This window comes from Paramormyrops kingsleyae, chromosome 19, assembly GCF_048594095.1.
Source record: "Paramormyrops kingsleyae isolate MSU_618 chromosome 19, PKINGS_0.4, whole genome shotgun sequence".
Lineage (NCBI taxonomy): Eukaryota > Metazoa > Chordata > Actinopteri > Osteoglossiformes > Mormyridae > Paramormyrops > Paramormyrops kingsleyae.
In genome coordinates, this window is record NC_132815.1 from 8,295,395 (window position 1) to 8,322,630 (window position 27,236).

At 45.1% G+C, this 27,236-nt stretch overlaps 1 protein-coding gene across 2 annotated transcripts; it reads left to right on the plus strand.

The window, feature by feature from the left end:
* Positions 1-1,063: 1,063 nt before the first annotated feature.
* Positions 1,064-23,640, plus strand: coq8aa (coenzyme Q8A, genome duplicate a). 2 transcript variants are annotated; one of them, XM_023793329.2, is made up of 15 exons: positions 1,064-1,221; positions 6,041-6,202; positions 6,635-6,943; positions 7,815-7,881; positions 12,968-13,042; positions 15,608-15,733; positions 17,762-17,847; positions 18,182-18,322; positions 18,487-18,568; positions 19,685-19,778; positions 20,574-20,715; positions 21,090-21,197; positions 21,282-21,347; positions 21,447-21,533; positions 22,014-23,640. In XM_023793329.2, the coding sequence occupies exons 2-15, from the start codon at positions 6,056-6,058 to the stop codon at positions 22,305-22,307; spliced, it is 1,824 nt and encodes a 607-aa protein (XP_023649097.2). In that variant the 5' UTR covers positions 1,064-1,221; positions 6,041-6,055; the 3' UTR covers positions 22,308-23,640. The 2 variants fall into 2 exon arrangements, with proteins under 2 accessions (XP_023649097.2, XP_072559225.1); XM_072703124.1 differs by lacking the exon at positions 1,064-1,221 and adding an exon at positions 1,331-1,688.
* Positions 23,641-27,236: the final 3,596 nt, after the last annotated feature.

Genomic DNA, 27,236 nt, shown 5'->3' on the forward strand with positions numbered 1-27,236 from the left:
TATTAGATGCATATTGATATTACACATTAAGAGGTTTGTGGATATGTTTTACATGTTACTGCCAAATTTTACTTTCCGTTGTATTGACATTATCAGTGTCGTCATGGTTAAAGTAAGATACTTACTTGATTTGTGGGGGTCTAGTTTTTCATGGAGAAACGATTTTTTAAATGTATTGTAATTCTGTCAGCCATACTTTAAGATGTTATACAATTTGCAGAATCTCCGCAAAATCAATATGACACTGCATTCTTTGTTTCTGTAGCGTGGCCAACAAATGCCATAACGTTCTGCATTTTGATTTTAACAACTTATCATGTATTTTGTAAACATTATAAACTAAATCACACCGCTGTGCATTATCTTTTTAATGCTATTTACTGGTATGAAGGGCACAAATGCACAGTAGCAATTATAGTTATACGTTTTTGTTTTAGTTTTTAAAGTTAGGGTTACATTTATAGGCAGCATTTATTTGTTACATTATAAAGATTGCATCTAAACAGTAATGAATGTATTACTGAAATAACAAATTGCATGCACAATGAATACTTTTTAAATAGTTTTTAAATTAGAGATAGATATTTCAAATTCACTGTAAATATTCCTCCGCCAACACAGATCTTTTTAGACAAGTCTGAAATGTCCGGCGAGTCCAAAAATTCTTTCTGAGTAACGTAATACTGTATTTTAGTTTTTTTGCCTCCAATAAGGGGCTCATTCGAGGCTACTTAACTATAAACTCTAAGAAGGAAGGGGGGTAAATCAGACGGCGCACAGCCAGGTAAAGGACAGGAAAATCCAGCTGTACCGCTCGGGCGGTCAAGCTGGAACCTTCGCCGGAAAAAAAAAACGACCGCTGTAATATTCTCGAAGCTGATTGGTGTGGGAATATATGATTTTTTCATTGGTTAAGCTTTTGAGGAACGGCATTCTGGCGTTATGGTAGGGTAGGCTAATGAAATGCGTGTGATAATAGGACAACGTTCAAGTTATTGATGGGGGAGTGACCAATGAGAAGCCAGGAATCATGACCAAGCTGTCTAATGCAGAGAAACTTCATCACAGTGTAAACCCAATGGCACACGTGCTGAGGCGGGGCTGCCCCGTCCTGCAATCAGTTTCTGAAGTTGGTAAACAGCTTTGACCTCATGGTATGTAATACGCCACAGTAAGGAGAGGTGGGGAGCGATCGAGGTGGTGGATTTGCTAATTTTTGTGGTAAGTGAGCAAATCAGTAAAAATGTGCAATAGTATCACAAATAATTCGCGCTGCATTAATGTATAGAAGTGTTTCTCGGCGTGCACCGAAAGTTTGGCACTCAGTGACATTGTGAGGGCTCACGCTTGGGTTTAACTGACACGCTCTTCCCATCTGTGTGTGATAGTGTTTTAAGATGGCTTCCCTTTTGGCTTGTCAGGTTAAATGCATGCATTTATTTTGCAGCAGTTAAGTGACTAAGCCGTGTTGTGTGATTATAGAATGAGTAATAGACGGGGGCCATGCGAAACGTGACGGTAGGACTGTGCCATCTCAAGCGAGCGATCCTGAAAAGCAGCCCAGCGCTCATCAGTTGGTCACTCTTTCAGAACGACTCACTGTGTTGTACCCATAGCTTGGAGGTTCAAGCAGTATTGTTTTGTTTTTACTTCCCTACAGCAGCTACGAAGTTTTGACAGTTGGTTTGGTAAGTCTTTGACCGCGTGTCGCTATTGCCTAGGCTGAATTCGTTCAGAGAAACGCAAAGTGTATCAGATTTATTACATAAATATGTTGCATTGTTGGGCCGAGAAATGACTTCACCGTATGAGATTATTCATACTTGTGTGTGTTTGTTGGTGTTCAGCCTCAGGGGCAAATTGCTTAGGGGCGATAATGAAAGATTTCCATACTGCACAAAAATACAAAAAAGTGTGCAAATTCACAGGCTTAATCGTTCTGAAGAATGTGTATTAATAATTAATTAGTTAGTACATTTAGTCCCAGGCAGAGGTGGGTCCATGTTTTAATTGTAAAACTAAAGTGAAGGCTTGAAGAACTCTGAGTTTGCAGTGTCTCTCAGGAAGTCTGCACTTCGAGTGTTCGCGGTGGGACCACACGAGGGCTTTGGCGGGGGGGTCTCTCCCCCTCCTTCAGTGTTTTATGTTTTTGTTTATTTCTTGAAAATCTTATAATTTTTTGCTTTGCGAGACCTCCTTAACTTTCCAAGCACGATAACCTTTAAGCTTAAACTAGGTCAACACGAGTGGTCTAATTTGTAAAAAAACAGTTCTGATAAAAATCCTGCACCTTGATAAGACTTACAAGCTTTTCAGGTAGTTTCTATAGGAGTTTTTTTTCTTTTCTTTTCTTGTGGCTTAAATGAGATTAACACGGGGAATCTCTATTGCTATTACATGGCATACAAGCATGTGCATACGATGGCAGCTGCCAGGGTTCTGTCCTGTGTGGTAGCTCTTCTTCCTTTACTTGACACAGATTAGTTCGGTAAGCGTCCAGCTTTCTAAATCTAAGTGTGGAGCTGTATGCTGTTTACGTTTTGGTAAAAACGGAGATAGTGAGCTTGAAACACAACTTTATGTGGGGAAAAATTGCCAGCTAAGTAAGTTCAGGCTTTTATTCACGATCGTTTTGTTATTAGGTCATTAGTGTATCTCTCACCCTCTTTTTCCCATTCTTGACTTACTGACCTGCCCTTGTTACCTCCTTTTCCTTCCAAGCTGATGTTTGCCATTGCCTATGAAGGACAAGTCACCTAAGTGTAGAAACAGTGTTTCTGATTTCTGTTTTTAAGAGCGTATAGTTGCTCTTTTTTTAATATCCTTACTGCCTGTGTGGTTTATAAGACATGATTATAAACAAAATTAAAATCCTCCTGGTTTGAAAGCTCAGACGCCTTGCTGATAATTTCAGTTGACTAAGTACAACCTGGCTGAAGTTTAATAATCAATGTGAAAATGGGTGAGATTTTGGGTACTGTGTCCCTTGACAGAACTTCCTCATATGAGGCTTTTTTATTTTAGAAACTAGGAACTTTTAACACAATTTTTTTCTTCCCTCAAAAAAAAAAAAGGCCCAGTTCCCTCCCTCTTGAATTTTGGCCAGTCGTGCGATTGGAGGATGGGCAACACCACAGCCTTTCCCCTGTAAATTATAAATCCCTCCTCAGCATTCAGGGAGTTTTCTAGAAGGCGTGGTGACCTCTGCATTGCCAGCGGCCTGTTCTCTCCTGTGCCAAACTGACGTGTTTACGTGGAGGTTTCGTGCGTCTCTCTGTTTACACCCCCTCCCCCGACCACAATGCGCCTCTCGCTTTTAAAAATGGCGGAGGGTTTGCATCACAGCTGCTTCTTATCGTGGTTCTGTTGATGTTTCTATCCAGCAGGTAGCTGAGATCCCATCTCCGGGGGCTGTTTTTGTTTACTTTGGGCCTCGCAGGGTTGTACTTCAGGTCTGGGCAGCCAGAAACGGAGGCCTAGTGCGCTGGAGGTGTGGAGATGTGTTCAGGCTTGCTACCTTATGCACCAGTGCATGAATTTGCACCTGAGCCCCATTCAGTTTGAAAGATGTAGGAATGCTGCACATACCGTTGTATCTCAGCCTTTGCCAGTGGTGGGGAGAGGAAATTGGCACGGCACACTGTTACTCATCTAGCTCAGAGTTCCCCAATTCCGGTCCTGGAGGGCCAGTATCCAACACAGTTTGCAGATTTCCCTGCTCAAACACCTCTTAGTCAGCCAATTACCAGGTTTAGTAGCTGTGTTTGAACAGGGAAATCCGAAGACTGTGTTGGGGGACCCTGATCCAGACATCTTCTGGTTTAGAAAGCAGAACATTTTATCCTTCAGCGCCAAACCGTGCCTCCGTCTACATCCCAGCAGTCGTTTCTTGCTTCATATGTGCCCCCACAAAGTATTCTCTTCATAGTAATGTTTGTGTTGCTTGAGTACAGCTTAAAAAAAAAAAGTAGTTCAAGAACTAGCAAACTTATTGAAACCAAAACAACTGGTAGTTTCAGCATAAGGCCTCATGGGGATGCACCTTTAGAATAGTCATCAGTATGGTGCAAAATATAATTTTTAAAGTTGTGTGTAATACTTCTAATGACTGTGTTGTTGTGGCTGTGGTCAGGCCACATGCACAGGACGCGGATGTGTCTCTGGTCGGCTCCTGTGCATCTCTGATACGTGACTGCATACTGTGAGAGGATGGTTTCTCTCGTTTCCCCCGAGAGGACGTGTGGCTGTCGCGCCTCAGCAGCAAGCTGTATTGTTTTGCTTTCCTGGGGGGTGGAGACTTCATGGTGGGCAGATATGAGGCCTTAAACTGGCCTCGAATGGGACCCATGCCAGTTCTCCAGTGTGCTGACCTGGTTTTAAACCTACTGCAACAAAGTGGGTCGTCCTTGAAACTTAACAGTACCTGTTGATACACAAAAGCAAGAACAATGTTTACTTGCAGGGGCGAGCTACTCGCAAGCTACTTTTTAATGAAAGTAGCTTGTTTTAATATAGAGTATGTACTGTATAATCTCTGGTGGTCCATTTAGACTTTGAACGCATCAGATTTGTGGCATTTGGTTACTTTAGGGTTCTCTTTCGTAATTGCTGCCAGGAGGATCTCATTGTCAATCTCACTGACTAATATAAAGTCTATTTGTTCCTCTCAATGGGTACGTCCTGCAGGGAATGAATATATGCACAAATAAGTCTTTGAGAGATGTTTGTTTTTCCTGTGCATATGTTTGCATATATCTTTATTTTTGTCTTTTGTATGTTTCACAGCCTTTGGTTGTTTTTGTCTTGGCTGATGCCCAGACTGCTGGCTTAGGAGCTGAGACCCACATTCAGTAGCTAAATATGTTACTCTTATCTGCCCTGGTCTCGATGCACGACCAGGTGAAAACTTCTGAAGAGCCTACTGTGTTTGTGGGGAGTCCGCATTCTCACTGCTCCAGAGGAACTGGGATCTTCATGCTAAATATACATGGCAGATGTAAAAAGCTAGTAGGTTAAGCTTCACACACAATTTCATACGAAACTACACCACCACCAAAAACAATGGAGAATAAATAAGTCATTTTGTTTAATTATTTTTGTTTAGTTCTTTGTTCGATCGCGATCGAAATGGAACTTGGCCTTTCATTTATTTCCGTGTATGACCTGTGACATGCTCATGATTCTTATTAAATCTGGCCAGCAAATCATTTTACACCAAATAAAAAATGCTGCAACATTATCCCACTAATTAGCACTGGCAAGTTTCACTGCCGGCACTAGTGATGTTAGACAAAAGTATATTGGTTATTGATCTAATTTTCCGATGCAGAAATATGAAGACGCAAGCAAAAAATGTATTAATTGGTGCATTATATGCAATTGGGGTACAAAAATAATTCCATCTGCTCAGTTTGTGCTCCGCTGCATCTCTTTTTCTGTACTTTCATGTAACTTCCAAGTTAGCGCCAGTGCTTGAAGTCAACCCATCATCAAGCTATGGCTGTAAGCGCCTTCCCAGTAGTTTGTGTTCGAATGAAAAGATCCTAGTCTGGAGTAGGTACTAAAAAATTGGTTCTGGAACTGCCTCCGAGGAATTACAGTCGAGCAGAGTTCCTGTGGTATGAACATGACAAAAGTCCCTTGTTCCGGGAAAAAAAAAAATTCCTGCGGTGTGAATGCGCTTAATGTCTGCCTCTTCTGAAGGGAAGCTTTTTGGTGGGGGATGAGGTGTAGTTACAGCTATCTTCCTCCCCGTGCATATAAGTATGAGCGGTTGTTAATCTTCTCATCTGAGCTGAGGGGCTGGCCCGGAGCCTGGACCAGGAGGCAGCCAGTCCTCTATTAGCCTTGAAGTTCTTCCCCCAGCAAGTCTTAGCTCAAGCCTTTGGGGTCGTCCAAACTTAGTAAAGTACAAGTGGAAAGTTAAAGTCAGGTTTCCTTTTGGGTACTGGCGGGCTAAACCCGTTTAATGTGCCTGGGACCTTTACTGAAGGTACCAACGCAGTCTGGTTGTGACCTGCCTTGTCTTCAACCAACGCAGGTGCAACAGGTGACCATGATGGCGAGCGACATGATCATGCTGGTGAAGGGCCTGGCCAGGCTGAGCCGGGCCATGGTGGAGACTCAGGCCAGCATGCTGCGCAGCTCTGGGGTGCAGAGCTCCACCCAGGCTGCGCAGGACGTGGTCATGCGGACAATGCAGGTGGGTTTGGGTGAGCAGGGGTTCAGCGTTCAGGACAGGCCTCTAGCAGGTCCAAGGTCACACGCCTTCAGCTCTGGTGCCGTTCCGAATTTGTTCTTTGTTGACAGTACGGTGTGTTTTATCGGACTGATGACTATCTGATGCTGTACTCTGTGGGACTGCAGTTTGGCTGCCTTGTGTGACAAGCCGTCTCTGTCAGTTTTAATTCCGTCGTCCGATGATGTACAGTAATTTTATTGTGGCTTTGGGGACAGTGGGCTTGGGGTTACTGATTTTGTAACGCTGGCAGCTTTTGAGTCAGAACAGCGTGACATTCTTAGCGACAGACCTCAAGTGGAAAATTGCCGCCCTCCCCAGATCGCTTGCAGGTCGCCACAGGCCAGGTCAACACTTAAGCGCATTACGTTCACTTACTCGTCTGTTTCACTTCAGGAATTCACTGGACAGCAGCAGAATGTGTCCGACATTGAGGACTCCCGCTACGATTTTACTGGAGATGAGGAACCGTCTACCGGAGATTTTGGGGACGTGGACAGTGGGCACAAGCCGGCTGGTGGCGGTGCGGCCCCGGCGTTTGGCCATGCCGGCAACAAGCTCTTCGAGGGCTACAAGGACCCAAGCAAGCAGTTCTCAGGACCAATTCGCTCCTACCATCAGGATCACACCTCTGTCGGTGGGCTCACGGCAGAAGACATCGAGAAGGCCAGGGAGGCCAAAAGGAACGTGCCTCATAAGCAGATGGTAGATGTTCGTCATGCTGACCCAACCGTTTGTCATTACCACCAAACTCAATAAGCATCTGTGAAAGCAGGACCTGGTTGAGCTGTCACTGTTTACCAGACTGTGTTCAAAGGGATTGTGTAAAAGAACATTTGAGTGCAGGAGAAACACCTGCTAGACTTGACCAATTCTTCACTTTTGTCTTTTCCTGATAGGTGACTGATCCCAATTGCCAAAAACTGCCAAAAGCTGTAATACTATCGTTACATTCTTAATGTGAAGTAGTACAGACTTCAGCTTTCATCCCCAGGGGTATATTAGGGGCGGTTGCACAGGGGTTCCGGCCTGAGCTGAAAGCTTATTGGCCTGTGGAATGCCCCTCCCCTGTCACTCACAGATTCATAACATACCATTGGTTAATGATAAGGTTGGCCCCTCTTTATGAATTATGGCTCATCTTATGCTGGCCACCTTAAGAAATCCTAGATTTTACCCTGTTCATACACCCCCCCCCACACACACACACACACAAACTTGTTAGGTTTTATCCACGAATTGTATAAAAAAAGATACCAGTCTGTGAGGTTGAACAGAGTGTTTTTATGTCTGATATTTGGGTGTAGTAATAGTTATGGGCATGGTTAATGTCATTAGCTTGCAAAGGATTTATCGAAATGCAGGTCATTTTTAATTTGGTTGTGGTGTGTATTTGTGCGTAATTACACAGGTTCTGGGGTTTCATTTGTATACTTGGCTATACTCAGCTTCATATGCTCTGCGGTTTCGTGTATCGTAATACGTTCTGAGGGTCTGCCTGCGTGTGGCCCCCGGGTTTACACTTGGACAGCCGCTCACTCTGTGTCTTTCTCATTCCTGTGTTTCTTGTGTTTAGCTCAGCGAGCGGGCCAGGGAACGGAAAGTACCGGTAACACGGTTAGGGAGGCTGGCCAATTTTGGAGGTAAGGCCTGTGTTGGGTTGTGTGTTTTTTTTTTTTTTTTTTTTTTTTTTTTTTTTTAAAAAAAACATATTCCCAGTCCCTGCAGTTCGTCTGAGGCTGCTGGAGCATTTCACACTCTTTTCCATTGCTTATTCGGTACTTCATAGGTGACCAGCTAATTCCCATGTTTATGGTCAGACTAGGTTGTTATTATTATTTTTAAACTGTGTTCAAGTACATACAGTCTGGGTTTAAGGTCCTTTAGCTCCTCTTTTTCTTTCCATTTCAGATCACGGGGTAACTGGGGGCGTAGCTATGGATCTGGGTTTGAGGGCAACATTGTATTAGATTCAACTTTGTCATTGTGCTGAATACAGGTACAGAAGCCAATGAAATGCAGTTAGCATCATGTATATATAATATAAATTATAAATGTAAATTCTAATACATGAGGTAGTCTGTAGCACAAGGTGCAGGAACAGAGCGGGAGATAAGGATTGTGCTAAGAAATATGATACAATATGTAATGATTCAAGTGGAAACTGGAGACATTATGCAAAAATGCAGTATGAAATGAAAATGGGTTCAGTCGGTACCAAGTTGTTTGGGGCCAGAGGCCAGTTGAAGAATTAGCGCCATAAAGTATTGTTGAGCATATTGGTACCTGTGGAGAAGCTGTCCCTGAACCTGCTGGTGTGAAAGCGGAGGATCCTGTAGCGCTTCCCAGGTGGCAGAAGCGGGATCAGGACTGTCCATGTGTTGGGGTGAGAGGGGATCCTTGATGATGCGTGTCGCTCGTCACAGGCAGTCTTTATAACGAACGTCTTTGATGGGTATCTGGGTGCCGGTGATGTGCTTTGGAGGGTGTTCTGTTCTGTGACTGTGCAGCGCTGTCATTCATTTTGTGATGATGCTCTTGATGATAGCGTTAGAAATGTACCAGAATGCAAGGGGATTAGGTGTTGAGTTTGAGGTTTGCCGTCATGTTGCTGTGCCTGGATATCGGCTTGGGTGGGGGGGGGTTACCGCGTTGAAAGCCGGGCTGGAAGCAATGAAGAGCATCCTGATGTAGGAGTTGTTATTGTCCAAATGGGTCAAGGCAGCGTGGAGTGCTGTGGTTATGGCGTGCCCTGTTGATCTGTCGGAGGTCGGTCAAGGCATTGTAGCATTTGAACCTTGTCATTTAGCACCTATCCTTGTAGGTCCTAATCTGTAAGTAGGTGTAGGTCTATCACGGTACATGCCAGCCGAAGTCCGGTGGGCTGTTTTAATTGTACATGTTAAAGTCAGTTGCCTCACACTTATTTCCTACATCCCATAATCCTACTTCCTGTTGTGGGAGATGGTCAGAGAGACCCACCATTGCCTTAATACCTGGAGACTAACCACTAAATCACAGATGCGCTTGGGCCAGCTGACCCTTGATGCTCTTACATGACTTCAGTTTGCTTGACTGTCGCATTTGGATTGTGTTTCCCTCCATGAGCTGTGCCAGAGCTAATTTTGTTTCCAAGCTTCTGCTAACAAATGTTGTTTGAACGGAAGGGTGACCTTCACAGTTGTGCCATGGACTGCGTACCGAACTAGTCAGACCAACGAGGACTTGTAAACAAATTCAATCGCCCGTCTTTGAGTTGCCCGTTGTTTTGAAGTGCTTTTTCAACGTTTTTATTTTTATAGCACTAGGCTCAGGTCCGTAGCTTTGCCAGTTTAACAGCTTGGGCTGTATTCTCTCTCCCGAATGTTCCAGCCTGTGCCCATGTACCTTGGGACCCTCGATGTGCTGTCAGCCCACAGCCTGATGCATTAAAAACAGATTGGGTGCTGCTTACAGGGGCTGGAGGTTAATCTGTAGCAGACTGTCAGACTGATGGTTAGATTACAAGGGTGTTTTTGGGGCCTGTTAGACAGTCCGCCTTGGTCATAACAAACCATATTTCCTAATCTCTCTGTTTGGTTGTGGTTACCGTTAGTCATTTTCCCCTCCCAGAAGTGGCCAGTGTGAGACTTCTGTCTCAGTTGAGCAGGACACCCTGTAGAGGGATGTCTGCCCTTTATGCCCAGATAAAGATAAGCAGCGTAACTTTGGGTTTGGTATAAACCCTTCAGTAGGATCGTCTTGTGCTATTACAGGTTTAGCATTGATGTGTCCAGACCAATTTGTGTATAGCTCTTTCTAATTTGCGTATAGCTATTTCTAATGCAGTTTCTCTGCAATAAGATTATTAATACACACTGGAACAACTGCAGATCTCATTCCAGATTCATGTCTGCCAGCCTTCTGAAAGGAGCTCAGGGTCACCATCACAAGTCACTTTGACTCATGATGGCGGCTGGAACAGCAGCCCCTTGACTTCTGGCCCTCTCCCATGTTGACCCCCCCCCCCCCCCCCCCCCCCCCACACACACACACGGAAGGTTGGTGGGTTTTGCAAATCCAGTGGAAAAATACCTGCTGCCCTGTGAACTTTTTTTTCTCTGTACACCAAGATTGAGTTCCCATCAGAGTATCAGTTGAAGTTCAGCTGTGTCCATGCAAGTCAACCTACCTTGTGCCCCCTCCCCCGCCTTTCCTCATCGTGGATCATGGAGCCTTATCTGTATTTTGGGTCACCCACTGGTCAGTGGTGTATAACCTTTTATATAGAAATTAACTACAGTAGCTGCAGGCTTCTGCACCAAGCCTCATCCTGCTCACTTTCTTAACTAAAGCCAGCATCTCTCCATAGCCAGACTGTCCTGTGTCAGGTTTACACATTAAGTCGATATCGTTAGAGGTGCAGCAGATGTCGACTCAGAAACAGCTTTAGAATGTGGGCCTTTAGCTGCCCGTCCATCTGTCGCAGTCGCCACCTGCTGCTCTCCATTCGCCAACAGACCCACCAACCTCACGGTGCCACCTGCGTGCAGGTCGGTTTATGTCGACTATGCTCAGGTTTTGCTGAAAGGAACAGGGTCCCAGGGATGGTGACTGTAGCCTCTTAGGGGTGGCATGTGGCTCGACAGCTTAGGATGCTCTGGATGTGATCAGTAGGTTGCTGGTTCAAATCCCAGGGTCAGCAGAGAGTTCACCCTTGAGCAAGGCCCTTAACCCTCAAGGACTGTTCCAAGGACCGTGTGATCCTGCTTTCTCAGGGAAAAAAAGTGTATGTTGCTTTGTGTAAAAGTGTCAGCTAAATAGATTTTACCTGTTGTGTGCCTGGTTGCCAGGTCGTCCCTTTAGGAAGAAAAAAATCAATATATTTCACTTACCAGACTCTTTCATCCAAAGCAGTGTACATTTTTTGAGAACCAGGGTCAGCCAGCCCCTGGAGCAACTGGGATTAAGGGCCAAGTTAAAGGGGCTAATAGTGGGATTTGAACCGGCGACCTGCTGATCAAGGGTACAACATCTTAATCCTAACCCTCTGAGCCACACACCACCCTGAAATAGGGCGTGATAATTCTGCTGTCGGGATTTCCAGATTCAAGATTCATTCTTGGCCTTGTGCAAGAGGTAGACTGGAATACTTAATCGCCCTTACACTGTTACAAGAGACTAAACAAGACAGAGTAAAGCAATACAAGATTGTGCAATACAATACAGTACAACTGGTGCATAACAATACAAGAGAGTACAAAACAATACATACCATGCAAAAAAAAATTAGACTCTGTAACCCTGCAAGATAAGTGGTTAATAAAGTGCAGTTACCAATCTATAAAGTGCATGTGCGATGGATAAGACTGTTACTGGAAGCTTCTTTGGTCATATCTCTGGTGAATGGGCATCTGGCCTGACCTCACAACTGCTGATCCATGTAGGGGGCAGGAATGCTCGCCCACTCTTAGCCCTAACTTAGTCGTCTTCTGGAGCTCGACGTTGATTCCACCGAATATAACGTCACGCTCCGGTGATGTTAGCTTTGGCCTCTGCTCAGCCCTCAGTCGCTACGGCGGTTTATACACGCCACCTTCGCTGAATAGCTCTCTGTAATGCCCTAATAATACCCTTATCTTAATAATGCCCTTACATTAAGATTTATTTTTGTTTCTGACGCCTTTGCCGTTCTTGATAGAGGAGCAGTGGATACCAGCGTAAGATCCAGAGCATGAGTCCCCAAGCCCTGAGCTGAGCACCAAACGGGTAAACTGTGGGGGGGGGGGGGTCACAGGGGCATTCTGCAAGCACGGGACGGGACAAGATGGCACCGTGGAATCCTGCCTCTTTTTTTTGCTGTTCCTGCCCACATGCGACCACATTCCCCGCCCCCCCGCCCCGGCACGGTGCCCTTTCCCCGAAGGAAACGGGAAGCAGAAGGTCTTTCAGCATTTCCCAGGCGTGAGTCCAGTTTAAGTGCAGCCACCTGAGCCCTTTGTTAACGTGGCTGGTTCTTACAAGGCAGAAAGACGAGAGAAACAGACGGTTTCTCAGGAAGGAAAGAGTTGCCTTGTGTAAGTGGTGATCTCTGTATTTCAGCAAGGCTGGCTGTTCTGTAACCAGCCCGTTGCACAACCGCATTGTTACAGAATGTGTTCAGTTATGTGTCTCATATGATTGATTCTGAAGATGCACATAAGATGCACCAGGCTGAAATTAAAAATGCCATTTTTATATGTTGAGGGTCCTTTCTGTGCTTGTGATCGACTCTGGGCTTCTTTTGATGAACTGACACTGCATGTTGGTCTTAGTCGAAACTTAACTAAACCGTTCAGTTTATTTCTGTAATTAAGACCATTTCTAGCGAGCATCTAGGTGTGTTACTTCTAGTAATTGCACATCTGAAAGCTAAGATCTGTTTATAGTGTCTGTGGCTCGCTGTATTCACCCCAAGTGAATTTGACCTGCAAAGCATGTTAATGTGGCGTGGTCACCTCGCAGCTTACATAATTCATGCTCGATGAGCTCATTCTCCTTGTTCAGCTGTTTGTTCAGAGAGGAAAGCCGGATCAGCCAGTGTGTCTTTTGTGTGATTTAATTTCTCATCAGAAAGTGCTGTGCAGATCTTCAGTTCATGATTGAATACATGTTAGCAAAATTTAATAGGTTTTCTGATGAAGGGAGATGTTGGGAAGGTCAAAACCTGACCCTATAATGGTTGTTTATGCAGCTGTCTGTGATCCACAGGTCTGGCAGTGGGACTGGGCATCGGGGCACTGGCAGAAGTGGCCAAAAAGAGCTGGAGACAGGAGGAGAGAAACGGTAAGATGGACCCCCTCTCCTGGCGTCGCTGTGTTCGGTTTGGCAGTCATGCATCTCGTATTTTTCACGGTCAAGACCTATATAGCATCTCAGATGATGGAAGCTCTTATTTATTTTGTAGTATGATGCAGATATAGGGGCGGCATGGTGGTGCAGTGGTTAGCACTGTTGCCTCGCACCTCTGGGACCTGGGTTCGAGTCTCCGCCTGGGGTCACATGTGTGTGGAGTTTGCATGTTCTCCCCGTGTCGTCGTGGGGTTTCCTCCGGGTACTCCGGTTTCCCCCCCACAGTCAAAGACATGCTGAGGCTAATTGGCGTTGCTAAATTGCCCTTAGGTGTGCATGTGTGAGTGACTGGTGTGTGAGTGTGCCCTGTGATGGGCTGGCCCCCCATCCAGGGTTGTTCCCTGCCTCGTGCCCATTGCTTCCACTTGTCATCTGAATTTCCGGCACCTTCCATAGTGATGGATCGTTGCGGTGTTGGAAAGGGCAGAGTGACTGAGGAATGCCACAGCCGTGATCCTTCCCTCAGATCCCCCAAGCTTTCTGTCCATTTTGCTGACATGGTGGCTCACTGGACAGCACTGTAACTGTAAATGTGTACCAAAAGTTGTGTAATAAGACACTATCCTGAGATACTGGATTTCGAGGTGCTCTGTTCTGTTGTCTGACACATACAGACGTGTATTCTGTGAAGACCAGTCCCTGCTCTGCCTCTGATTGCCTCTCCTGACTCTGGCATTTTTTTTCTCTGAGCCAATCTAACTAACCATCAGACAATAACCGTAACCAAACAATGAACAATGGCCAATCAGAAGCAGAGTAGGGGTGGGTTTTCGCGGACAGCGGGTAACTGTCTCTTGCCGCCACTCTGCTGCTTGTCACCGTCAGGTTAATTAAGGTTGATGTGGTAAGCCAACCTTTAAAACAGAAACAAATAAAGCCAACCTTTAAAACAGAAACAAACAAAGCCAACCTTTAAAATGAAAACAAATGTGTATGTGACACACACACGTAGTTTAGTTTATAATTCTGGGTGGTGAAAATTAGGCTTGGCATGGATTTTCCCATAAACCAGCCACCTTGGCCAATGAGTCAAAATATTTAGTTTCAGACCTTCTCTAGGTGCTATGAAGTCTGCTTGTGACATGATGGTGAGTGGGGGGCAGCGTGTGGCTCAGCAGTTCAGACCACTGTGCCCGTGACCAGAAGGTTGCTGGTTCAAATCCCATCTTCTATCTAGTCAAAGAAACGGCCATAAGGAGACCAAGATTGGATCTGTACGCATACGGCGCAGACGCCGTTTGTGAACGTTTGGTGTGAGGCCTGAGGATTGGCTCTCTGAAGGGATGGCAGGAGCTTTTCCAGTAACCACAGTGCCCGTCCTGCAGCTGTCAAGACAGCACTACAGCCGCAGAGGGCTGGTCTCTCCTGATCTAGAAGCTACAGAAGGCTTCCTGTGCGTCATCCTGTAATTCCGAATCTCCGGAGATGTTCGGCTCAAAACCGGCATCCATGTCAGCCGTGATATTAATTTCAGCGGGGTCGAGTTTGGTCAGCCCCGGTGGCTAGCAGTTTCACCTTGGTCTTGGATGGGGGGCACCAGCTGGGACCAGCCCTCAGCGTGGTTGTGATTTTGAACTTTTTCCACTAAATCCTTTGCATATTGGGCTGGGGGGTAAATGTTTCATTACAAAGTTTACAGTAACTATTTCTGTCATATTCTGTAATATTCTAATTTTAGTTTGATCCTGTCGCTGTAGGTGCCTGCTTCTAAAGTGGTGAAAGGTTACTGTGGATTTTTATTTTAAACTCTAGCCTCCCTGAATAATGACCAGTATAAAATTAGCTATGAGCCCCCCCCCCCCCCCCCAAGACCCATGTCCAAATGGGATGAGCCTTTCGGTTAAATGCAGACTTGATCTGGTCTCCTCCATCATTTCCCCAATGCCCCGTGGCTGTTGTTAGTCCGTAATGTTATTTGCGGCGGTTAATGAGACGATCCACTCCTGTTATCAATCAGCACTTCTAGAAATAAACTATAACCCACTGTTCCTATCCTACCCACCCCCTCCCCGCCCCGGGCAGAACTCCAGCTGTAGGAGTGACATTCAGACATCATCTCTCCCAGATTCCTTGAATGCTTCTCCGTTGAAGTCCTTCGTCATGCCAGAGCAATGTGCCATTTTCTTCTTGGTATTAGTCACAGGAGCGCCCCCTGCTGTTCACTGGGGTGGGCACACGAGCAGGGCTCTAACAGGATGGTTATCATCCCTTATTTCTGGGTATGCTGACCACACGGACGTACGTGTGCAGGTCTATAACGGGACAGTTCATTTTTGGATTGATGGACAACAGTATCAGTTTGAAGGAGCTCTAACAAACATTTAAAAAATGTATGATGTCTTAGCATTGCAGAAAGTTTCAAATGTATGAAATACACTTTGGGGTAGAAACCCTAAATGCCACCTAAAGCCGTAGCACCCCACCCCTGTGCCCCCCATTAAGAGAAGCTAACGTGTCATTCGCTCATTACGAGGTCGACCTCTTATCCTGTCCAATCAGGCGAGAAGAAGGCCGTCCTGGACTCCAGCCCCTTCCTGTCGGAGGCCAACGCGGAGCGCATCGTCCGGACGCTGTGCAAGGTGCGCGGTGCCGCTCTCAAGCTTGGCCAGATGCTCAGTATTCAAGGTGAGCACCCCGCCTGCAGGGGAAGAGCTGTTTAACCTTACACAGAAACCCAGTTTCACTGGGAGCTCAGCCTGGCAGTACATGTACCCAGTTTGCCTCCTTGACAAATGTACACTTGTGATGCATTATCTGACGGGGAAAAAGCATCGGGCAGGTAAATAAATGTTTATGTAAACTGTGGAATGTAATTAAGTTAATGCTGGATGAGCTTCCAGTGCAGGGTGGATGGTTTGCCTGTGTTTGCCTGTGTTTGCCTGTGTTTCTGTGCCTGTCTTCCATTGCATTCAATGCTTTGGCTGACGGCTGACGGCTGACAGCTTCGTGGCTCATATGATAACACATCCAGCACCAGCTCAGCAGTCCCCCCCCCCCCCCCGCCCCCGTGACTTTGACTGATTTCTAGTAACCGGCCCCCTCCCTATCCCTGGCCCCACTCGTTTGGCCTGAGTCCTCCCTGTTGGGTATCTGCTGGTACACAGGCAACCTTCAGCCAGTCTTGTGTCTGGCCCCCGAAAAACTGGGGCAAGTTAAACATATCTCTGTCGGCCGATTGGGGGGGGGGGGGGGGGTTGGGGGTTAAATGTGCACTGCAAGCTGCCCAAAACAGCCTTTTCCTTTAAAGCATCCAGCTTTGGTGCACTGCTTTTTAGCTATGCGGCACTGCGTTCGACTAATTACAGTCCTGACTATACCAAAATACTTTCTGTGTGTGACTCCTTCACCGGCATTACGGTGACGCTTTGTCCTGGCTTTGAACCTCCAGCTTTCGGGTCTTTAATGCAGTTCCCTTAACCACTCTGCCACCGCTTTTACTCTTGAGGCAATACTTTCGAAAGCCATTATAATATTTGATCTTCGCATTGACTAATCGTGTGTGCAGATTGATTCCTTCCTAGCATATCAATGTTATACTGGTGTCTGGCACCAGGACTGTTTTTTTAATGGTTAATCAGTGTCAGGAAAGTTTTGCTATTTAAAGTGTGAGAATTACTCTTTGAACCCTACAGAGTCCTCCTGTTTCTTCAATTCCGCACATGAACTGCTCTTATCTGGGCAATTGCTGTTATCTGCGAGTGGTTTGTGTGTTGAAGGGAGGTCACCTTTGGTCACTGATACAAGGTCTTCAGGGTAGGCCCTCAAAGAAACTGTGTCCTGGAAGACACCAGCGAAGCAGAGTGAATATCACCCCCCACCCCCACCCCACCCCCAAGGCATAAAATAGTCCCTCAAACAGTAGCCTTAAATCTTGTCAGCATTCTTGATAACTCACCAGAGGCTTCAATGAGGGCACAGCAATCTGCCAGTAGGAAATGGGCTTTCAGGAGACGTGCAAACTAAGATTAAGAAGAATGCAAGACACAAGGGTCAAAAGGTATGGTTCACGTTGGGTTCATTTATCTAAGATAACAACTAAAAACACAAATTTTTAATAAAAGACCAGCAGGTTGTAGAGCTGATTATTACGATTAACTCAGGAATTACCGTTTGAGTCATTTGTTCAATGACAACAGGCCTCGTAACTGAATGTCAACAATTTGTTGGACACCCATCAATGATGTGCCGTGAAATAGCTTTTGACCCTTGTGTCTTGCATTCTTCTTAATCTTAGTTTGCACATGTCTGCTGAAAGCCCATTTCCTACTGGCAGATTGCTGTATCCCCACTGAAGCCTCCCACAATGCAATGGGGTAAACATGCACTGGTGTGCTTACACATTCCACCAGCTTTGATTGATGGTTACTGTATCAGCCCCAAGAATGTACTCAGAATTCTGAGGGCCCAGTAAGAATTAAAGTGAAATGCTAGTACTGCACCTTCGACGCGGCATCTGTCCGGATCTCCCAGTGGCTACTTCTGATGTCTGGTCTGAACATCAATCTTTTCCAACACACTGTCATTCATTGCCAATCTCACTGTGCGCTTGTTTATGGGAGTGCAGTGACACTATGCTGTAGACGTTCTGCCCTGCACCACAGAAGCCCCCCCACCCCCCCCCCCCGACACTGACCTCTCCTTGCTGCGTTGCAGATGATGCCTTCATCAACCCTCAGCTGGCCAAGATCTTTGAGCGGGTTCGCCAGAGTGCAGACTTCATGCCCATCAAACAGATGACGGTGAGAAGCCTTTGCAGTGTTGCTGCCCCAGCTAGCTTCATCGGGGGGGGGTAAAACACTGTTGCTGTTCAGTTTGAATTTCTCAGTCATGCTATTTCTCCATGTGACATGTTGTTTATTTGATTCTCAGTGGTTTGGCTGGTGCTCTGCTTTAGGGCAGCCAGTAGCTCCCCAGAGGTGGTAATTCAGTGGCTCTGAATGACGATATTTGACGTTTTAATGAGACCTTCACCGCAAAGCTAGGGGTGGGGAGGGTGGAAGGCCAGTCGGTGCTGCTCATGCGATGAGCCGGGAGACACGAGCTCTGAGCCCCGCTGTTCTTCCCATGGCCCAGAAAGCGCTCAGCAGTGACCTGGGCCCCAACTGGAGGGACAAGCTGGACTTCTTTGAGGAGAGGCCCTTTGCGGCCGCCTCCATCGGGCAGGTCCACCTGGCGCGGCTGAAGGACGGCAGGGAGGTGGCCATGAAGATCCAGGTGAGCAGATGAGTTTCCCCAATCTGCATGTGCCCAATTTTTTTATTTTTATTTTATTTTAATCCTCCTGGCTGTTTCATTTGCTAATGCCGTTAGAGAATGAAAGATGATATGGTTGCATTATTTCATAACCTGAGAGACTTTTTGCTTGTCGTCTTTTCCAGTATCCCGGTGTAGCACAGAGCATTAACAGTGACGTCAGCAACCTCATGACTGTCCTTAGCATGAGCAATGCGCTGCCTGAGGGTAGGTCCACGGGGGATGGGGGGGGGTCGATTAGCAAAGCTTATCCAGTAAAATTCAAAGATTACAGCTTAATCGGTATATTGGCGACTATACAGCAATGTTTCAAATTATGGGGGAGCTGATTGGGAGCTCGGCTCCTCTGAAAAGGACATGAGCTCCTTTGTTGCCTCTTTATTCACTCATTCCATTCCATTAAACTCTTTGCCTGATTCTTATGTTCTTATTGTGCCTCCATGAAATGTTACTGACGGTATTAACTGCCTGCAGTAGGAGTAGTAGAATGTGTCTCTCAGTGCCCCTGTTATTGACCGCGCTGCCGCGCTTATATGTATGCGGTGCGTGTGACTTGGGAAGTCGTGGTGCACACCGGAAAATAGGGCTTCCCTGAAAGCCACTGTGTAATTCGAACCCTGTATAGATTATGAGGCGGTAAGCCAAATCCATCTGACTGATCTTTGAACCACTGGGTCTAAAACTATGGTCTTTACTCATAAGAAGTGCTTGTTAAAATATAGCAGATTTTTAAAATTGGAGGATGTCGGGGGGGGTTATGCCATCATGCTGCAATTCCCCCCCTCATGTCGTCTTACTGTCCAGTCAGAGCTCCATATAACTCACACATATAAAGGTGGAATTTCAAACATATCAAACTTGGACCAAACCGTTACATCTGAACGGATTTACTTCTCTTATCATGGTCACCCAGCGTCAGTAAGAAGGCCGTCCCCAGGTTACAAACAAGGGCCGTTCCCTAAATCTGTCTTTAAGTTGAATTTGTAGGCAAGCCGGAATATAATACAGTAGATAATAATTATTATACAGTAATAATAAAAGCAACTACAATACTATGATACTCAAGCCAGGAAATCGTTGAAGCCGTGCAACATTTTCATGAGCATCACAAAGTTGTGTGTGCGTTATTATGATCCATTGCATTTAACCCGAATTTTTTATATAAATAGTTTTTATGAGTTGTCCATAAGTTGGATGTTCTTGACCCAGGGACAGTCTGTAGCTGTAATTCGCTGTACAGTTGTGCTCTTCTATCTCCTATCAGATGTGGGCTGACCATTTACTTCATTGATGCCTGGTGCCCCCTTTGTTTGTACTGCACAGGTTTGTTCCCGGAGCACTTAATTGAAGTTATGCGTCGAGAGCTGGCCCTGGAATGCGACTACATAAGGGAGGCCAGGTGTGCCAGGAAGTTCAGGTGAGTGAGGAGCGGGGTGGGATTGGTCAGGAACGGGGTGGGATTGGTCAGGAACAGGGTAGTGTTGGTCAGGAACGGGGTGGGATTGGTCAGGAACAGGGTAGTGTTGGTCAGGAACGGGGTGGGATTGGTCAGGACCGGGGTAGTGTTGGTCAGGACCGGGATGGGATTGGTCAGGAACAGGGTGGGATTGGTCAGGAACGGGATGGGATTGGTCAGGAACGGGGTGGGATTGGTCAGCCATCGGGCCACTTGGGATTCAGACTGGTGCTAGACAGCATTTTAGATTAAACCTGCACACTACTGAGTATACAGTTAATTCCTGTGTCAAACTAGGCTTTTGACAACAGGGAAATGTTTTAAAAAAAACTTAAACAAAATAACTAGACTGTTGAATTAAAACTATTTAAGGGGTGTGGCTCCGTGGGTTAGGACTCTGTTCCTGTGATCAGAAGGTGGACAATGCAAATCCCATTATCGATGTGATCTGATGTTACCACTGGTCCTTAGAGCAAGGCCCCTAACCCCACGTTGCTGCAGGAACTGTCTGACCCAGATGTCTATAGTTTTAGATAAAAGCATCTGTTAAATAAATAAAATAAACATATCTGTTGTCACAGATGTTACCATTATGTCAAGTCAATTTACAATTTTAAGCACTATTTCTTCTTTAGAAGTAGTAGTGAAAAGTAGTATGAATAGCGACAGTCATAGCTTGCGGCAAATCGGAGCCGATGCATTGTGCTGTAGAGGACCTGCTTCCCCATCTGAGAAGGTGTTCTGTGTGTCCCACAGGGAGCTTCTCAAAGACCACCCATTCTTCTACGTGCCAGAGGTCATTGACGAGTTCAGCAGCCAGCACGTGCTCACCACCGAGCTGGTACCCGGATTCCCATTGGACAAGGCAGACAGCCTCTCACAGGACCTCAAGAACGAGGCAGGTTCCTGTCGGGAGTGAGGCTTCTGACAGCCGGAGGCCCAACCAGACTGGCTGACCCACACTAAGAAACACGTATATAAAAAAATAGGATAAAGTACAATTGGGATTATTTAAAAAATAGACTTAAGCTTTAAAATGCAATATTATAGGAATCAGGTTGATTTAAGCCTTATGATTAATGCATATTCTCCACATTCTTTTTAAAGTATGTTCTTTAGCCATGAATGAATCTTTATCCATGAACTGAGTCAACGAAGTGGGATTAATACTGCCATCTAGTGGTAAAACTAAAAGCTGCAGAAGGCCGTGCATTAGGTGCAGGTCATTGATTGAAACTGTGACTGTTACTGATGAGCTGTATTTTGTTGCAGATCTGTGAGAATATCCTGATTCTTTGCTTGAGGGAACTTTTTGAGTTCAGATTCATGCAGACCGATCCCAACTGGTCAAATTTCTTCTACGACCCCCAAACGCACAGGGTAAATCCCGATTCTGACCGCAAGCTTCATCTTCTAAAGAGTGTTTTTTGAGGCTCGCTGACGGACGACTTCTCTTCCCATCAGGTCGCCCTCTTGGATTTCGGTGCTACGAGAGGGTTCGATGTCAGCTTTACGGATTTGTACATTGAGGTAGGTTTAGCAGAAGTCCCGGTCGTTCAGATTCACTTTGAAGGAGGTCCCAGTGTGCCATAAATCACCCCCCCCCCCCCTCTCTTTTTTACGAATCAGATTATCAAGGCGGCAGCAGAGGGGGACCGAGATGGCGTGTTGAAGAGGTCCATAGAAATGAAGTTCCTCACTGGCTATGAGTCAAAGGTGAGACACGGGCATTTGCACAAGCAGCCTCGTGATAGACTGAGTGTGGCAGAATTTTTCATGATGTACAGGAAAAACCCACACAAAGCTTAGCTATATCTGTGTGTGTCTTGCACTCCTCTGTGTTCACATTTTTATTCTCGGTTCCTAAGTCACCAGACGTCTGAGATACATAGATGTGCGCTCGCACAAACACACAGGCTAGATGGCCATCTGGCATATGGGGCAATTTCCCAGTGGGCTGATGGTTATGTGGGGCCCTCCACCCCCTCGACAAAATAATACCCCATTGCTACCCCAGTAAAATCATTAGAACTAGTCTGGCCCCCACTTCAGAATAGGACTGGCTACGTCCCTGTCGTGAGGCCAACAGAGACCCCAAAAATCCAGACTCAAAATGTAATCCCATCACGCATGTTTATATATCTTGCTGATGCCACCAAACACTCCTGTCTGCCTGGCCCTGCCCCCCCCCCCCAGGCCATGGAGAATGCCCACGTGGATGCTGTGATGATCCTGGGCGAGGCCTTCGCGTCCCAGGTGCCCTTCAGCTTCGGCTGCCAGAGCACCACTGAGCGCATCCACAACCTGATCCCCGTCATGCTGAGGCAGCGGCTCACCCCCCCGCCCGAGGAGACCTACTCCCTCCACCGCAAGATGGGCGGCTCATTCCTCATCTGCTCGCGGCTAAACGCTAGCCTGGGATGTCGGGGCATGTTTGAGGAGGCCTACAGCAAGTACTGGAGCCAGCGGCAGGCGGAGCCAAGCCAGTGACTGAAGGGAGGTGCTTCCCATAGCGTTTAATGGTTGGAGTACTGGGAGAGCTGATGTGCTCAGCGGTGAACCGAATGTAAATGCCCGACCAGCAGCAGTAATCCTTATTTTCACTTTTGATCTTTTTCTTTTTTTAATTGATTGTCCAGTGTTGAGTAAAACAAACTGTTGTCTGGAAAAGAAGCCAGTGGTTCAGTAAGAGAAACTTTTTTAAGGCCAAAGAGAGAAGAGTAGTGATGTTGTTCTGGGCTTTGAGAGTAAAGGCCTTGTGACTAATCGTGCTCCACTAACAGAAATACAAACCAAGATGTCACAGCGTTTCAGTCTGAATCACAGTAAAACTGAGTGTTGGTTAAACATGAATAAGTGACTGCTCAGGATGTTCCAGTGTAAAACTCACAGGTTTGGGCAGTTCAAGGCAGAATCCCCTCGGACCTACAAAAAATATCATCTCCACATGTACTAAGATGTATAGACTCATTTGTGTTGTTTTTTTTGTGCTGAGGTGACATTTTTATACCACCGACAAGTAATGAGGGATAATGTTTCATAGCCCCATCCAGCACCACCCAGCCCCTTGCTGCCCCCCCCATAGACATCGGCCTAGAGCTGGCAGGGCCCCCCCTGCATTGCACACATGGGCGTGAGGTACCCTGAGGTACCAAGACCTGTGGACCTGTTAGTGTGTATGTGTGTGTTTTTCTTTGTATGCTTCATGCAGAGGTCTCATGATTATTATCTAAAAGTAACGAGGGATAAGAAATCATCTTCTGTACCAGAGGAAACATGAAGTAGATTATTGTAGTGAACCTGTCCTCTTTAAAAGTGAATTTTGAACTTCTTATGGGTTAAATTATCCTCAAGGCAGAGTGTGCCCAAGTTCATCCTGGTGCGTTTCCAGGTCGATCGTGAGACGACAATGAATTAATAAAGTTCAGGTCCTGTGTTTTCGTAAAAGAATCTTAACTGAAATGTTTGATGTCCCTGTGATGTCTATTCACATGAAAAGAAGTACTTCTGGTAAATTGTGTGTTTGTTCTGCAGTCAATATGCGCACATGCACCAAAACCAATGGACTGTTTTTTGGTTTTGTTGTAAGCTGAGGACCTGCTTTCCTACAGCAGTTTTAATGATGATGTTTGTCATTCGTTCAGTGGAGATACTGATATAAACCTACTTGTGTAACTCTAAGTCAAGAACTCGAGACATGGACTCAAGCCTGGTGTTCATAATGTAGAGTCATTCTTTGGGGAAAAAGATGGTTTTTACAGTTTCATATCCATGGCATTCTACTACAGAATTGTAATAATAAAATCATAAGTTTGACAGCCAACGAGCCCAAATAATTTGTCAACTCTGTAGATGTACGATATTTGGACAAAGGTATTGGGATGCATCTCTGTCTTTGAATTCAGGTGTTTTATTCAGACCCATTGCCACATGTGTATAAAATCAAGCACCTAGCCATGCAGTCTTAAAGAGACTATAAAGATTTAAACAAATTCCCCTTTTAACATTTTTTTGACATACATGTGCTAACATGGAAGGCAAAGCTGCAGTATGGAGGAAATGCAGCATTTTGTTTTTGTAACTTATAAAGCTCAGGCAGAGGTTAAAACGGCAGGGATGTTTGTTGCAGTTCAGCATTATTGCTGGAAATAGTCACACCACTTCCTGTTGCCAAGCAACCCACTGCCATAAAGTTATTGTGACCAGTCTTATGCAGAAAGAAAAGTTTTAAATAAAATCCAGTTTCAGCTGTAGTGTGGTCACCTCTATTGGATCTTTAGAAGTTACAAAAACAAAATGCTGCATTTCCTCCATACTGCAGCTTTGCCTTCCACTGCTAATATGTATTTTTGGGTTAGTAGTTATGATCCCATTATTTGGAAGATCTATCTTTGTACACCCTGTGTTCATGGCCACCTGTCCACTGGCTTTCGAGGTCACTGTCTGTATGCATGTAGAGTTCACTCAGGCCTCAAGACACCCTTTACCTCCAGAGGGGTCGGTGATCTTTGCTCTATTGTCACCCTGGGCAGCCATCTGCTGCTCTGATTGGCTGCGAGTGACTTCATCATGCAATTAAACATACCTGCAGAGTGCATATAATAAAATACATTTGTGCAATGAAATTATAATATATAATTTCCTGACCTTTAAAATTAAGAATTTGATAGATCCAAGAATAGATGTGTGCATGTGTGTGACTGTGTGGTATATACAGTATAAATATACAGATACATAAATTCATAAATAAGTGTATGTATAACGTATACCATATATAAAAGTAAAACTAATTTGTTACTTTCAAAACAAGTTAGTCATGAAGTTTTTCTTTTAAATTTTTCAGTCACATACAATACAGTTAAGATGTTAGACATTCTCCTGATAGTTACTATTGATCTGTAAAATTTGTAATTTGTTGGGTTTTTCTGTAGTGTTTTTATATTTGTTGGGTATGTCTTAGTCAGAAATATTCTGCATAATTCATCAGAATAATCACACAGTTTGATTACAAACTCTGAGGATAATTGATTAAACTGATTAATATCCTGAGTATGTCCACAGTATTTGTGTTAATAGTCGCTTCCCCTGCAGAGGGTCTGTATCTTCACTTGTACCTCAGTAGTGCTGATCTCACTGCTTTGACCGCCTGCTTATTTTCCTGGCATCGCAGCAGCCCTGTAGATTCATGGAAGGCGCAGTGGACAACTTGCACTTTCCTGTTACTGGGCGGTTGCACTGTGATGTTGGTCATGTGACTGGGGTGGTGACAGTGGTGCATGAACACCAGGATGACAGGTTTGTCTTCTGTGAAAGAGAGAAACCAAACAGGTTACTGTGGGCACTGATAGATGCTCTTGCTTCCCTTCATGGTTTTTTACATCTTAAATAAGGTGAGAACAAAGAAAAGCTGAGGTTTGCTTCCTAGGATTGGCTGTTGGTTCATCCTAGACCTGTACAGTACAAGTGGCCAGTGTCAGGCATGGGGTTGGTAGACGGGACAAGGGGGAGACGTAAGGTTTGGGTTTTTTTCTTTGATTGGTTGTGATTTTTTTCCCTTTGTTTTTGTAATTTGTGTGCTCTGCTGTGTTTTTGGGTTTTTATATTAGATGAGACTAAAATTTGAGAAACTTCATTAGGTGCAAGTAGTTTTTCCTCATAAAAAGGATGATATCAAGACAGGGTCAGCATTTGCACATCAAATTATGACATATCTGAGTAGCCCAGAATATCCTGAACACAAAAACATACAGCATGTGTGGCTAACTCATGTACACACAGTGTAATAAGCCTAAAATCAAAGGGATAGAAAAAGGCTCAAAAATGGTTTGGGTTGAAAGGGTTAACAGGACAACTTCTGATAGGCAGCTTCTGTTAAATAAATCACAACATCTTCTGTGTAGAGATGAACTGCATAATACCTCTCTGTTGTATCATTTGGATTTCAGGGCAAAGGTGACAAATAGCAGTGACTGAATCCTGACTCACCTGTAACTCTGGCCATTGCTGCCTCCATGTCTGTCCCAATCCGAGAAACAACAGGACAGAAGATCAGGATGACGTTGCTGCTGTCTTGAGTGGGGACCTCTTTAAGCTTGAGCTTGGGCCTGAGCTTGAGCTTGGGGCTGAGCTTGAGCTTGAGCTTTTTCATAAATGTGTCATCGGTATGGAAAGTTTCTCCAGCAACCAGCACATTTACTTTAACTGGGGAAGCAAAACAGATTAAATATGAATTTCAAGTGTGATGAAATGGAAGCATTCAGGAAAACACTTTACAGACTGATTCCTTCTGTGTGCCGTTCATCCATGTTGTAGCATGTTTACTGCAGACAAGATACTGTAAAATAACACAGACTCATCATCAAAGAGGGGATTTGGCATGATGGTCGAATTTAGAATATAACTGGAAAACACAGGAACACGATACTGCTTTTGAGTCTGGCCAAAAGTGAATCATTTCAAATGATAGATGTCAAACATCAAAAACACTGGACAACCTACCTGACTTCTTCAAGTATGAGGACTGATGTTGTCCAGACACAGAAGCCTCTGAAGTTCCTGTAAAAGATTTGTCTCCTACACTTTCTGCCTTAACAGCAGGAAAAACATGTTCAATTAATTAAAACAAAATTCACAAAACCAAATGAAAAATATGAAAATTACAAAATTTGTATGCAATGTATGCAAATACTACATCTTAACTGGTGATGCAGTTGAGTCTGAAGAGACTACAGTAGTGATTCAGCAAATATCACATGGCCTGACATGGTAGAAAATGTGCAACTCTGGGAGGCAGCGAATGTACATTATTTCATGTCAACCTCATACAAACAAGTCAGACTGAAAACGAAGGAGTCGACCAAGATGTTTTCTCGCACTGCCCCCTGGTGGACATAGCTTTGAATCCTCCAGATTGGCATAAACTATGCGCGCGTGTGTGAGCAGCGGTACCGCGTGTGTAGGGACAACACGCGTAAACCCACACCAGTATGTGGTGCATTTAATTCAAGACCTAGGTACGGCTCTCTTGTTCAGTGGCCTGAGTCAATCGTCACACCATTAGGCCCAATAAGATAGTTCCGACATTTCCAATGGAAAATGTGCGTACACCAGGTTTGATAAATCTGATTTTTTTTTTTTTTTTTGTGTATACACATTTTTTTAAGATGAAATTTACGAAAACTTTGATACGAGTCCGCAGGAGTAGAGCAGATGGGAAATCAATATTGTCCCCCAGAGTCCACTGATCAATGCACACTTCACTAGATGTGCCTGTCTTGTCTAGTTTTAAAGTTATTAACGCATTCATGTATTGTTCTAATGCACATTATACGGACACATTCGAACATTCAAAAATTAATTACAATTCGTACGCAAAGCAATCTGGGAAACAAAAGGGTGTGCATCAGTTGCCATGAGCCC

Coding starts and splice junctions, on each gene's coding strand:
- coq8aa (XM_023793329.2), top strand. CDS start 6,056: ATGATGGCGAGCGACATGATCATGCTGGTGAAGGGCCTGGCCAGGCTG. Junction 6,944..7,814: donor ACGTGCCTCATAAGCAGATG/GTAGATGTTCGT, acceptor TCTTGTGTTTAG/CTCAGCGAGCGGGCCAGGGA. Junction 15,734..17,761: donor CCAGATGCTCAGTATTCAAG/GTGAGCACCCCG, acceptor GCTGCGTTGCAG/ATGATGCCTTCATCAACCCT.